A 12,418-nucleotide genomic window follows, 5' to 3' on the forward strand; every position below is an offset into this window, starting at 1 on the left:
TTCGAGGCCTTTGAATCCGTATATCTTCCTATGTACGCTTATTTTGAGGCTCCGGTAATCTAGAGTTATGTATGTAATCCTCACTTTTAGTTTCTAGCGAATATCTTTTTGGAAAGTTGCACGCTGGGTATATCCCTAAAGCCAACTTGTATCACCTAGTGGTAATCAAGTAAGGATGAGATCATCGACCTGAATGCGAGAATTCCCATATTCTCCATACCGTGTGCTTACCTCCATCACGCTATATCACTCACACTTACTCTCAATAGAATTCTAGCGCTATTAGGAAGCTATGGGCTTTCAATTTTTAACTTCATACCTGGGGTATATCACTTGAGGAAGGCTGAGCGGACAAGAAAGCCCTATTCTTCCTGTATGTGACAGATATTGCGTAGAAATGGCCCCTATAGCTAGGCTGATGAATTTCCATGCTGAAGTTATGTATTTATAAGAGACCTAAGGTGATGAGTTTGATAGTGGGTGTATGATAATTAGAGAAGAGAGATGATGCGCAAAAATTTAGACCAAATATTGTCAGGTACCAGCAAGGGAGAAAATAATACGAATATATTGGTAAATTACATATGTAGCAGTCACGGGAAGACAAAAGAGAAAAGAAATAGAGAAAAAGCAAAGTTGAAGAAGTCCTCCACCTGTCATTAGCGCGTAAATTCTGCAAGACAGATCGAGCTAGGGCTTAGATCAGATCAATCCCGGCCGTTTTAGTATGGCTTGAATGGCTCATCGGCCGAGCGATATATACGGGCTGCAATGGACCATACACAGATGAGCATGTCAGACGAGCCGAAACAAACCAACATGCTTTGGCTTAATGGGTGGAGATTTTCTAGTTGGCACTGTGCTGTCAAGGGTACTATAAGTTTCTCTCTTGGCAGCGTCATTGTTCACTGAATATCTCAAGATTACAAGCCCGTCTACACGCTCGCGAATCTTGGTTAGCCTGGTGCCCTTGTATTTGGGGAGCCTGCGCAGCCATTGGGACGTAAAATGTCTCTATTGGGTTGGGTCAAATACTCTTTGGAATTTAGGCGAGTGTGACTGCTAGCCGTTGTACACTTTGTACTTGGAAGTAAGCCAGCATCTCAATATTGCTTGGTATTGAGATGACAGCTAAAAAACTCAGTGATATTCTAGATCAAAAATTCAACAAAGATGTAGAGCGATGCAAAGCCCGTCCTTTAGCTGCAGGCCTCATTTCCACCCCCAAGCAGTGCTGGCCTTTCTATGTTGGATTCCTGTCACCCTAGCCATCACGCATACCACACTCGGAGAGACAGTCCTACTATGATTCATCCCCGTATGGGCCCTCGGCCTCATCTACCCCCTGATGGAACGCGTCTTTTCATTTCCCCAAGTCATACTAGGAGCCAACGTCGGTGGAGCTGTCTTCCCAAGTTGGGTCTGCGTGACACACACTCTTGAGAACCTTTAATTTTTGCAACAGCTGCATGGGTCATCTACTTTGACATCTTCTACGCTGCCCAAGACCGACCCTACGACGTCAAAATCGGAATTAAGTCGCTAGCGGTCCTGATGGGGCGGCACGTATGCACGATCCAAGGGTGCCGCTTCCATATTTTCCAGGCGTTCTCGAATCCCGAGCCCATTTTGAGGGCGACTCAATCTCGACGTACTTGAGGCAATGGTGGTATCATATACAGATTGGGGCGTTTGATTCTCGATTGCCATTTTGTAAGCAATGAGTTATTCACTGTCAAACGGGAACAATTGATCTTGCTCCTAGTATAGGGCTAATGCATACCATGTAAGATCAAACTCTGTATAATGAAACTGAGAATAGCCGAAATTTAAGGGTCTAAGCATCTATCTACTATGATTGCGTTCCATGTTACTCTAAGGAAGGTGGGCTGAGGCTGTACCTTCTTATCCTCAAAGGTCCTATATTGATACGGATGAGTAAAGGGAAGAAGGAATGTGAGTTTATAACCTAGCAACTGGAACTAAAAAGGAAGAAAGAGAGAACAAAGGAAAGCCACAGAAGCCCTGGAGGATGACTCCTTAAGAGATACTTGTGGAATATTCAAAGACCTACGGAATGCAAATACATATTCTTATCAAACAGACACAAACGAGGGCCACCACATCAAAACACTCATGACCTTACTACATTAAGACTTAACTATGATCTAAAATTTCAACATTAACTTTAGTTCCACGGAGTAGTGGTGATAAATGGTCACTAATTAAATCTCATATCAATCACCGAACGAACGCCGATCCGGTCCCCGAGTCGCCGATCTACGACTCACTTTCAGTGACAATGCAACTATACCTCCAGTATTTCCCATTCCTTGAACATATCTGTACACACATTTCATCATGTCAAAATCTTTACTTCGGTCATTGAATACTTGCCGGCAAATTCGTCCAGGTGTTCGCAATAACCCGCGAACTTCAGCATTAGCTGTCTGCGAGCAATTGCGCCGTGTTCACCAACCAGCACAAGGAATCACATCGATCAACTGCAAATCCTCAATAAAAGCCACTTCAATATTAGGAGCTGCAAATAAATATAGACGAGGATCACTACTCACAAGTAGCACCTCGTCCTCGCCACATCCATCCATCCCTTCCAACTCAACCACATCTCAAATGTCGTACAGCACAACTGCCAATGAACCAACCAGCCCAACAATTCACGATATTTTCGAACCAACATCTGGTACATGGCAATATATAATTGTTGATCCGACAACCCTAAAGTCCGTCATCATCGACCCGGTTTTGAATTTCGATCCCGCCACCCAAGCTATAACGACCCATTCAGCGGATTCTTTACTTTCCTTCATCAAAGAAAAGAATTACAAAATAGACAAAATCCTGGAAACGCACGCCCACGCAGATCATCTGAGTGCAGCGGCATATCTGCAAACCCATCTCCAGGATCAAAATCACAAACCACCCATTTGCATCGGAAAGCGTATCGAACAAGTTCAAACGCTATTTGCGAGGAGATACGGCGTTCCCAAAAATGAATACCGACAGGTTTTTGACAGATTATTTGAGGATGATGAAGTCTTCACTATTGGAAACATCACGGCAAAAGCGATCCATCTACCCGGCCACACACCAGATCATCTCGGATACATGATCGGAGGTACCTTATCATCTATCTAAACGTGTATTCGAACACTTATACTAATTCAGGAACCAGACAACCTCTTCTGCGGCGACTCCCTTTTCCACGCTGATATTGGCACAGCGCGGTGCGACTTCCCAGGTGGCGACGCGAAAGATCTTTTCCAGTCCGGTCGCAAACTTCTGAGTCTCCCGGGCCATGTCAAAATATGGACAGGTCATGATTATCCGCCCGAGGGCCGGGATCAGCCTGTGCCTTGGATGAGTGTCCAAGAGCACAGGAAGCTAAATAAACATCTCAAAGATGGAATCAGTGAGGAGCAGTTTGTGGCTTTGCGACGGGAGCGTGACGCCGGGCTCGCGGCCCCGAAATTGCTGCATCAATCTTTGCAGATTAACATTCGTGCTGGGAGGCTTCCGCAGCCTACGGATGCTGGGTTGAGGCTTTTGCATGTTCCTTTGAAGATTGGGACTGATGGGTGGTAGATGTAAATGTCCAAGCTTGTGTATTATATGATGCGTTGTGATTTGCCTCTCGTCGTGGGAATATAAATGTTGATTTTAAGAATGACATCCACACCCTCTGTCGAATGGGATGTATCGATCAAATTGAAAGAAAAAACCCTTAGTCTGCGACGAAGCCTGCAGTCTAGGCATTAGATACTTAGAGTGTGTTGATACAAGAGAAATGAGGCACAATGCCTATGTCGATATTAATGAACCGACGACAACAGAATCGACCATTGTCCTTTGTCTCGCCCATCTTTGGCCTTCCCAGCAATGGCCTTGGTATCTTAGACCGCCTACCTAGGTACTCGGCCTGCGCACCAAGACGATCAAAGACCCTTGAGACCTCATTTCACACCAAATTAAGCCCGAGGATCGACTGAGTCAAAGGCTTGAAAAACATAAATATGCATAAGGCCACCACCATTCTACTCATCACCACAAGCATCAATCTTACAGTCTCAACCTCACAGCCCTACAATCCAAAGAACCCACTAACGAACCAACTATCAGGTAAGTACATATATAACCAAACAGCAAGAATGGCTAACACCCCTTACGACAGCATCTACGGCCGAGAACGCACCTACTTCCTCAACAATCTCGAATGCCAAGTCTACGACATGAAAATTCACTCCAACACGCTCCCACGAGTCCTCGATTCCCTCGGCGAACTCCACACCATGACGAACGGGTGCATTGAAATGGCCGCTCTCCTCGAAGACCACTGCTTCGAGAAGATTTGCCGCGATCTCCAGCCCATCTTGGCACAAGGCATTGCAGTCCTTAGAGAAGACGGTGGCGCTGTCACTCGAGCCATTGTCGCTGATCATATTGAGGGTGTGGTTCCGCTTTCTGTTCGTGATCCTATTGCTTGGGGCCGTATGCGGGCTGCTAAAGCATGCTGCGACGCAGGGTCAGGTAGCCGCTTGTAGAGCATAGAGCAGATATCATAGATCAATCGAAATTTGGATTCGTCCTAGCTTGCGTTTTCCTTTGTAAGTAGTAGAGTATTTCCCGGATGTGGCGGAGGAGAGTAGATGAAGTTTGACCTGTTCATTGTTGTAATCTAAACAAAATAAAAAATTCCCTTCTATGACAGTACAAGTCGATGCACACAAAGGTCAAGAGACCCGCCTCGCTGATCATAGAAAAGACAAACAGGAAGTTCATATTAACATCCCAAATAGAGAACATTTTCCCTCCCTACGCCGTAAAAAGGTCATGCAATCCCAGAAGCATCGTGTCACCTCACAAAATCATCATTTAGTTCGAGGTCTCGTTGGGCAGCAAGTTACCCTTGATAGCAAACATCTTGCCCGTGCTAGACGAGACAAAGCTGTCGACCTGGCGGGCGTACTGGTCCACCTGGCGGGTGTTGAGCATGCTCTCCAGACGGCTGGGCTCGGCGGGAAGCTTGAACAGACGCTGCCACTCGTCCTCGGGGAGGAGGGGCTGGTTGAGAGTGGCGCGGGTGGCGTTCTCCTGTGCGCGCTTCTGCTTCCAGGCGTTGATCTTCTGCTGCTCGCGGCCGAGCACACGCTGGTAGTACTGGTAGTTGTTGACCTCGGTGTTGTGGGTCTCGATGCTGTCCAGGAGGAGATCGCAGTTCTTCTCCAGGAAGGGGTCGATGTTGAGGGACAGGTTTTCGAGGTTGGGGGTGAGTGTGGAGGTTTTGTTGAAGGGGCTAGCCTCGAGAGCAGCGAGGGAGGTGGGGAGCTCAGTGGAGGCGGTTGAGGGCGGGCACTGCAGCTGGTGGATGAAAGAGGTGATCAGGTGCGAGTTGTGGAGCTTGACGGGCAATTCCTCGAAGATATCGGGGTGGCGCATGTTGGACTTTTGCAGACTGCGATTCTTGTTAGCTTCTGTTTCTGTTCGTTTTCTCGCTTTTTTTGCTTTTGTTGTAGCATAATCCATCAATCCATAGGGTCTTTCACGTACTCCTCAGAAGTGAACTTGTTCTCCTTGAACGCAGCCATGAACTTTTCAGACAAACGGAAAGCGCGGAGGCTGAGACTGCCCTGGGCGCTGCGGCTGACATCGTGAACGAGGGCGACTGTGCGCTCGTTCAGCTGGCTCTGGTAATAAAATTGGTTCTCGATCACATTCATGTTGACGAAGTTGCCCATGTTGGCGCTGGTGTACCATCCGACATTGTTGGCGTCAGTGTTGACCTCGCGCAGCATGCGGATATACTCTGCGGAGTAGGCGGCGTTGGCCTTAGCACGAGGAGCGGCGGCGGCGGGGTTGGGAGCGGCGTTGTCAAAGTGCGACTCGGCGGGGACTTCAACGACGGGGAATGGGAAAGTGTTGGTGATTTCGAGGGTGCCCTCGACATCCATGCCGACCAGGGCGCCGGTGGCAGTGGAAGGGAAGGCCTGAGAGCAGTGCTTGATGATTTTCATCACCACCTGGTAGATCCGACGTCAGTATTTCTTGCTGGCGAGGCCTGGGGAGATTTTCGTCGGAGAGACTAACCAAAGCCTCGACCTGAACGGCCGCGAGGGGAGCTGAGGTTCTGCATAATTTGTTAGTTTATGAGTTCGAAGTGAAAAGGGAGCATCACATACTCGGCCATTATGAGGGATTGCAACACTTGGACGATTGTTGAGTTCGTGACGGTCGACTTGGAGGGTTTGTGTGAAAGGAGCCCGTCGTCCCTGATTGGGTTTAGTGCGATACGAAATACGGAGGAAATGCAATACGATGGGTTACCCCTGTCATTGACCAAGATAGAGGGGCAATACGGTATTATTACACTCACCTAAAATCATCGGATGGGAATTCCCAGTCAGAAAAAGATGAAAGAAGGTCTTCCATCGTGAGATATTGGGTTGTTGTTGGATGAACAAATCACAACTGAACACTACGTTTGAAAAGAGGAAAAGAAATGGGAAAGTTTCCATAGTCAACGTACCTAAAATCATTGCAATGTTCCTCTATATTGTACAACAGTGACCCCCCATTGATTGTAATCTATATACATTACTACTGTCCCACTTCCCCAAATCAACTTACGATATGCATTCCTTTAACGATGCCAAACCAATCTCGGACAGTGGCCTATGGGCGAGTCCATAATCTCCAAATTGTCTCAGTGACAAATCTCAGCAAAGATGGCTACTGGGTGATGTACACAACCCCTTGAGATAAAGTCTCAACCATCGCAAGAACTAACATTTACAGCTTCATCCACGGCGGAGCCTGGCGAGATCCAACAGTAACGACATCTTCCTTCGATGCCACTGAATCAATCCTCCGCGAAACACCCGGTCTGCCGATCGCCGGGTTCGCATCAATCTCCTACCGTCTCAGCGAACACCCAAACCAGCCCCAAGACCGATCCACTCCACCGAACGATTACCGCAATGCGAAGCACCCCGATCACATCCGCGATGTAGAAGCGGCCCTTGCATTCCTGCAAAACACCTACAGCTTCGGGGGAAATTACGTCCTCGTAGGCCACAGTTGCGGCGCAACACTAGCCTTCCAAGCGGTGATGGGCGCCGTCGCGAATCATCGCGAGCAGGCTTTCTCCGGGGCGACAGAAAATCCAGATATCAGCGTCGGAGTTGTATCAGCGTCTCCGGGTCCCCTGCCGCCCCCATTGACGGCGCAGCCCACTGCCATTATTGGCGTGGCCGGTATCTATGATCTGAGACTGTTGCGCGATACACATTCTGATATTTCGGCTTATCGGGAGTTTATCGAGGGCGCATTTGGGCCGGATGAGTTGGTCTGGGATGGAGTTTCGCCTGCGCAGATGGCCGGGTCGCGCGGCGTCGAGGGGGGTTGGAAGTCCGGGAGATTAGCCGTTTTGGCGCACTCCAAGGAGGATGAGTTGGTTGACGAGACCCAGATCAATGGTATGGAACAGACGCTGAGAGCTTGGGAGAAGATCGAGGCGCAGATCCCTGTGCAGGAATTATCGCATCGGGATCGGCGTGTTCGTGTTTTGCCTATTGGCGGTGCTCATGATGAGGCATGGGAGAAAGGTGATCAGTTGGCGTATACTATCATTTATGCTCTTGAGCAATTGAGGGAGATGGGGCTGGCTCCTCAGCGCTGATTTGTTTGCGAGCAGATGAATACATAAACAGATACATATAGATTTACTCATTATTGTCGAGTTCGTGAACCTGATTTCTGTATGGAAGCTAGCTGTCTATACTGCGAAGATCAGATAGAACGTTATTTCGTATCATTGAGTCCTGCTTTCGCATGAACTAGACGGATAATTTAAGTACAAATGAAGTCAAAAAAAGAAAACCTTTGCAAATGGGCCATGCTAGCCTGATAACGCCGTCATTCGTTAAAAAGAACATTTCAAGAAAAGAACAAGCACACCGCGTATTCCTCATTGCGCCAAATTATCTTGCTCATGTAGGCTGGGTGAAGGGACACTGCTTAGTTTCCGATCTCCATGCGAGCGGAGGCTGCGTCGCCGATGAGCTTCTCGTTCTTCGCAGGGTGGTGGCCCTCGGGATAATCTTCATCGTACTCGAACGCATCGCCATCGCTCTCGCTATCTTCGATAAACCGGTGCTGAATGTCGACTTCTGCCAGGCGCCACTTGAGTTCCTCGCGTTGGCCGTCTTGGTAGCGGGCGAGCGCGGCAGCAGCGTGAACCTTGAAACCGTAAATGCGGGGCTCGTAGCGGCGGCTGCTCTTCTCGGGGTTGAGAGCAGGGTAGACCTGGAACAGGATGGAGTGGAATGAGGTACCGAAGTAGGCGCCGTCAATTGAGGAGTGGCGGGATGACTTGGGGTTGTAGATATCTTCGCACTTGGGGCAGTACAGTTTGACGGTGCTCATGTTTGGCAGGTCCGACTGACCAAGAGGCAACAGCGCGTGGCCATCGCACATCACACGGGGACACTTTCCAAAATCACTCTTCTTGTACTTCTCAAGCTGTAAAATATTCAGTATCCACCACGCTTCAACCATCGTGGAAAGTACGGAGACAGACATACCATCTTAGCAAGACCGCGAGTGGTGACAATGTATCGAGCGTGAACAAGGCCGTACAGATGGCGGGCGGATTTCTCGATTTGCTCACGGAGATCATCGTCGGCGTCGAGATCAAAAACGTCGGTCACAAGATCGAGCGCGTACTGATAGTATGAAACCTCGGTGTTGAGACCAGTAAGGTTGAAGCGATCGGTCAAATAGTCCTCATCGATCTCACAAAAGTATTCGTTACCACGGGATGACACAAACTGCGTAAAGCAAAGAAACATGATTAGCACTAGTGAAATCGAGATACCACAACCATATCCAGCTTGAGCATAGTAGGGGTGAGCATAGTAACGGCCAGGTCCACGCGTAGGTCGGGAGCCTCTACCCCGAAGGGCAGGACAGCGAGGAGAAGGAGCACCGGCGCCAGCATATGGGTCTGGCCCGGGGAAGGGGCCGCGAGGAGGGCCAGGAGGGCCACCAGGAGGGCCGCGGGGACCCCGGAAGAACGCATTCCAATCGATTGGTTGAATCATCCGGTTTCGGAGAGCGTAGACAAGGCCAACGTGGAGAAACAGAGACAGGAGCATGACGGCGAAGTCGTGGAGAGCAGCATGAATGTCGCCTCCCCGCAACCCAACCACGCCGCGGAAAAGAAAACGGACGGCCTGCGCTATCAAGTAGACAGGCAGGTACAAGATTGCCACAAATGGCATGTAAAAGGCACGAACAGGCGCAGGCATCGTGTCGAGTAAGCGGGAAGTGACGGCTAATTGAGAGGTGCAAGTTGGGTTGCGACGAGGGAGAGTCGAGAACCGAATTAACTTGTCTCTTGTCTTTTGAGATCGTCACGGCAACAACAGTCACGACAACGACACGCTTCCTCTCCTTTCAGGCCATCAACCCGACATGTGAAGGCAAGTCCCCCAAACGTGTAGTGGCCATTGACACGATACACCCCAACTTTTATCAAAAAAAGAAACCAGAAATTCACTCACCCAGTCTCGCCAGTAGCTTGTGTAATCACTGTCCGTCTCGCTATTGAAGTCCTCCATTGTTTCCCTTGCTATTCAGTGTTCAAATATGGGGATTTGGTGTGCGCGCCTCTACCAGAGGATATTGGAAAGACAGGTGGGGTTATTTGAGCCCTAGGCGCTGGGGCACCCAAACCTGTGGTAGGGTTTTCAGAAAGCAGTGGCTTTGATGATGATGAATCTCATACAACACAGAACAGATGTCTTTCACAGAGAGCAGAGCAAATGTTGTGGACGGATTGGCGCAGTTGGTGGAAGTTTGATGAAATCGGAATTGTCTCAATCCCGCAATTCGTTATCGAAGCTATTCGTGGGCGGTCGGGACTATGCTGAGTTTACAGACCGCCTTCCCGGCAGATTCAGATGATCTACAAGTCAACCAACCTCATCTCTCCATGAGAATCCAAATAGGTATGTATCTATGGGGTTTGCTCCGAGATATGATTCGAAATATACTGTTCTCATTCAACTACTAGGCCTGACTAGCCAGACATCATCCAAGTCCATCTCAGCGATGATTTTCATTCGACATGTCCCGCTCAAAACGAGGGATTGGCATTCTGAACAAGTTGCTCGAAGTATGCCTTTCGAGTCATTAGCTTGAACCATTCGGTAATCTCAAGAAGTTTATCTTCGGCTTACCTGGAACCATGTCCCAGCTTCAGGCGCAGGTTGAAGCGCATCCGAATATCCGCAGTGAGCATCATACCGAGCCGAGCTACTATCCGAAGTACCATCACTCTCGCCACCAGGCTTAACCCAGACGAAGGCATCAGCCAAGGCATCACCGGTGCTTGTTGTCGGCCGAACACCAAACCCGGTTCCTTTAACATTACACCAATCGCCCCAAGCATTTTGCTGGGTGGGCTGGACTCCATTGCGACCTGGGCAATATCCATCAGTCTGTGGTGTTTCTTTCAAGAGGACCTATATGGGGGTGCTCTTTGTTCTCATTCATTGAACACATACCGGTGTCAGTTATGAAGCGCGCATCCCAACCTGCGCTCTGCAAGAGTGGATAAAGCGCGTTGATATATCTCTTCTCATCGCAGTTCGCGTCGCCCGAAGTGTATGATGGGCATGTAGACAGAGACCATCCATTATAGTTGGCAACGTTTGTTGCAAGGCCTCGAAGAGCTGCGGGTTTTGCAGCATTGTTGTAGACGCTGGCGAATAGTTGAGCCGCTGGGCTTAGATTGGCCGGCCAGCCGAGCCATCCCGCATGTCCTATACCAGTCATTAGTAAGTTGAAGTCTCCCTTGAATTCGCTTATCGTTTTAAAGCGGGAGTGGACGGAAAAAAGTTTTATTCAACCCCATCAGAGATTACTTACCAGCGTCAAGATACATGGCCACATTAGCCAGATTCAGTTGAGTCACTGCATAATTAGTGCACTCCAAATATGCGTCATGTGCATTGGCACACTTGGAAACGCCCATGTTGGTCACCAAGTTAGCCAAGCTGTCAGGCTCTTTAAGGGATGTCAGTAGAGAGCTTGGATGCCATCCATAGGAGAAACACGGCGCACTCACCGATCACCAAGATAGTATGGACATCAGAGTACTGAACCAACACCTTGCGAATAGCGTCAATATACGCCTTGTAGTTAGCAACGCCACCGTTGGCAATAGAATATTCTCCATTGCTAGCCAATGCAGCGCAGTCACGATCAGGAAGATCGTACACAACAAAGGCACCAGCAATAGGCGGGTTGGCACCCGCCGCATTCTTGGCCTTGATATCAGCCAGGAAGGTGCCCATAGTCGGCACTTTGGCTGCAGTGTCCCTATTCATTTTATCAGCATTATCTCACATCACTGGCACCGTCTGGGGGAAAGTCAACCCACAGCCAATAAAAGGATGGAACACTAGCAACCGAGCTTGCAGCAGCTTTGGCGGTACCTGTCATCGAGGGCAAAGCGGCTGCGACCTCGGATGCATAGAATGAATTGGCGTACAGCTGATATCCAGAAAATGGGTTTACTGAAGCTGCGGTGGCGGCAGTTGCCCGAACTGCGGGCGAAATTGCAGCCCCTGCTACACTGGAGACCAGCAAGGGGGCGAGTTGGATAAACGATCTCATTTCGGGCTTTCTCTTGGCGAGTCGGCTTCAATAAAGTTTTGGTTTTGAAGTGCTGGTTCGTTTGAATGTCGTGCGGATACTCTCCTTATATACCTCAGTCAGAGGCGAGTGTCTTTTCCTCTTCACGGAGCCCTAAGCCGGATCCCGAAAACAATGTCACACGACTATGAGCTTTTCAATATGAAACCGGGACAGTCTACCTCAAAGCTCATCGTATGTACTCTGCCAAGATACTATGTCCATGGCAGGAGAAAGTGACATGGTCCAAGCACGTTTTCATGCTGCAACTATGATCAATTTAGCCAAATATTTCCAAGGTCCGTCCAGAGCTTTTCTCTTCACCCAGAGGTTTCCTGGCCTAGATTTGATGCGTCTTCGCTGGGTTTCTTTGGTTGCCTGGAACAATATACCAGAGTCCATATGCTTCGTGCTCATGGTTCTGACAATTGCAACACCGAATAATTGACGCATATTAGAGGTAACAATAAACATCATATGTACAGTGCCACGCGATTTCCAATTTGGCTAATTACCTTTAGTCCGGGGTAACTCGAGCACAAACCCAGCAAAACTTGACTGGCCTGCAGAGTCAATAGATGCACATATTGCCTATAGTATCAAGGGCACTCCTCCAAGTGCTAATATCAAAGACCCTGCATTAACGCGGGGATATCCCTCCGTCCCTAAAGAGGATATCACGGTCGATCTTCCCCAAACT

General features: G+C 48.9%; 6 protein-coding genes across 6 annotated transcripts; 3 read left to right on the forward strand and 3 right to left on the reverse strand.

The window, feature by feature from the left end:
• Nucleotides 1–2,634: 2,634 nt before the first annotated feature.
• N7529_007807 (MBL fold metallo-hydrolase) lies at nt 2,635–3,606 on the forward strand (the record flags this gene model as incomplete). Its single annotated transcript, XM_057243334.1, has 2 exons — nt 2,635–3,139; nt 3,197–3,606. The coding sequence occupies 2 exons, from the start codon at nt 2,635–2,637 to the stop codon at nt 3,604–3,606; spliced, it is 915 nt and encodes a 304-aa protein (XP_057094872.1).
• A 563-nt stretch (nt 3,607–4,169) lies between these two features.
• Nucleotides 4,170–4,562, forward strand: N7529_007808 (uncharacterized protein; the record flags this gene model as incomplete). The annotated part of the gene is made up of 1 exon (XM_057243335.1): nt 4,170–4,562. One exon carries the CDS (start codon nt 4,170–4,172, stop codon nt 4,560–4,562), a length of 393 nt encoding a protein of 130 aa, XP_057094873.1.
• Nucleotides 4,563–4,893: 331 nt separating this feature from the next.
• N7529_007809 (putative eukaryotic translation initiation factor 3 subunit EifCh) lies at nt 4,894–6,447 on the reverse strand (the record flags this gene model as incomplete). Its single annotated transcript, XM_057243336.1, has 5 exons — nt 4,894–5,473; nt 5,569–6,038; nt 6,106–6,145; nt 6,198–6,287; nt 6,392–6,447. The coding sequence occupies 5 exons, from the start codon at nt 6,445–6,447 to the stop codon at nt 4,894–4,896; spliced, it is 1,236 nt and encodes a 411-aa protein (XP_057094874.1).
• A 217-nt stretch (nt 6,448–6,664) lies between these two features.
• Nucleotides 6,665–7,696, forward strand: N7529_007810 (arylformamidase; the record flags this gene model as incomplete). The annotated part of the gene is made up of 2 exons (XM_057243337.1): nt 6,665–6,759; nt 6,814–7,696. The coding sequence occupies 2 exons, from the start codon at nt 6,665–6,667 to the stop codon at nt 7,694–7,696; spliced, it is 978 nt and encodes a 325-aa protein (XP_057094875.1).
• Nucleotides 7,697–8,034: 338 nt separating this feature from the next.
• Nucleotides 8,035–9,326, reverse strand: N7529_007811 (casein kinase II subunit beta; the record flags this gene model as incomplete). The annotated part of the gene is made up of 2 exons (XM_057243338.1): nt 8,035–8,538; nt 8,601–9,326. The coding sequence occupies 2 exons, from the start codon at nt 9,324–9,326 to the stop codon at nt 8,035–8,037; spliced, it is 1,230 nt and encodes a 409-aa protein (XP_057094876.1).
• Nucleotides 9,327–10,156: 830 nt separating this feature from the next.
• On the reverse strand, nt 10,157–11,700 carry cbhC (putative cellobiohydrolase; the record flags this gene model as incomplete). Its single annotated transcript, XM_057243339.1, has 6 exons — nt 10,157–10,201; nt 10,260–10,501; nt 10,587–10,844; nt 10,951–11,088; nt 11,150–11,403; nt 11,465–11,700. 6 exons carry the CDS (start codon nt 11,698–11,700, stop codon nt 10,157–10,159), a joined length of 1,173 nt encoding a protein of 390 aa, XP_057094877.1.
• Nucleotides 11,701–12,418: the final 718 nt, after the last annotated feature.

This window comes from Penicillium soppii (assembly GCF_028829465.1).
Source record: "Penicillium soppii strain IBT 18220 chromosome Unknown utg000006l, whole genome shotgun sequence".
Taxonomy (NCBI): Eukaryota; Fungi; Ascomycota; class Eurotiomycetes; order Eurotiales; family Aspergillaceae; genus Penicillium; species Penicillium soppii.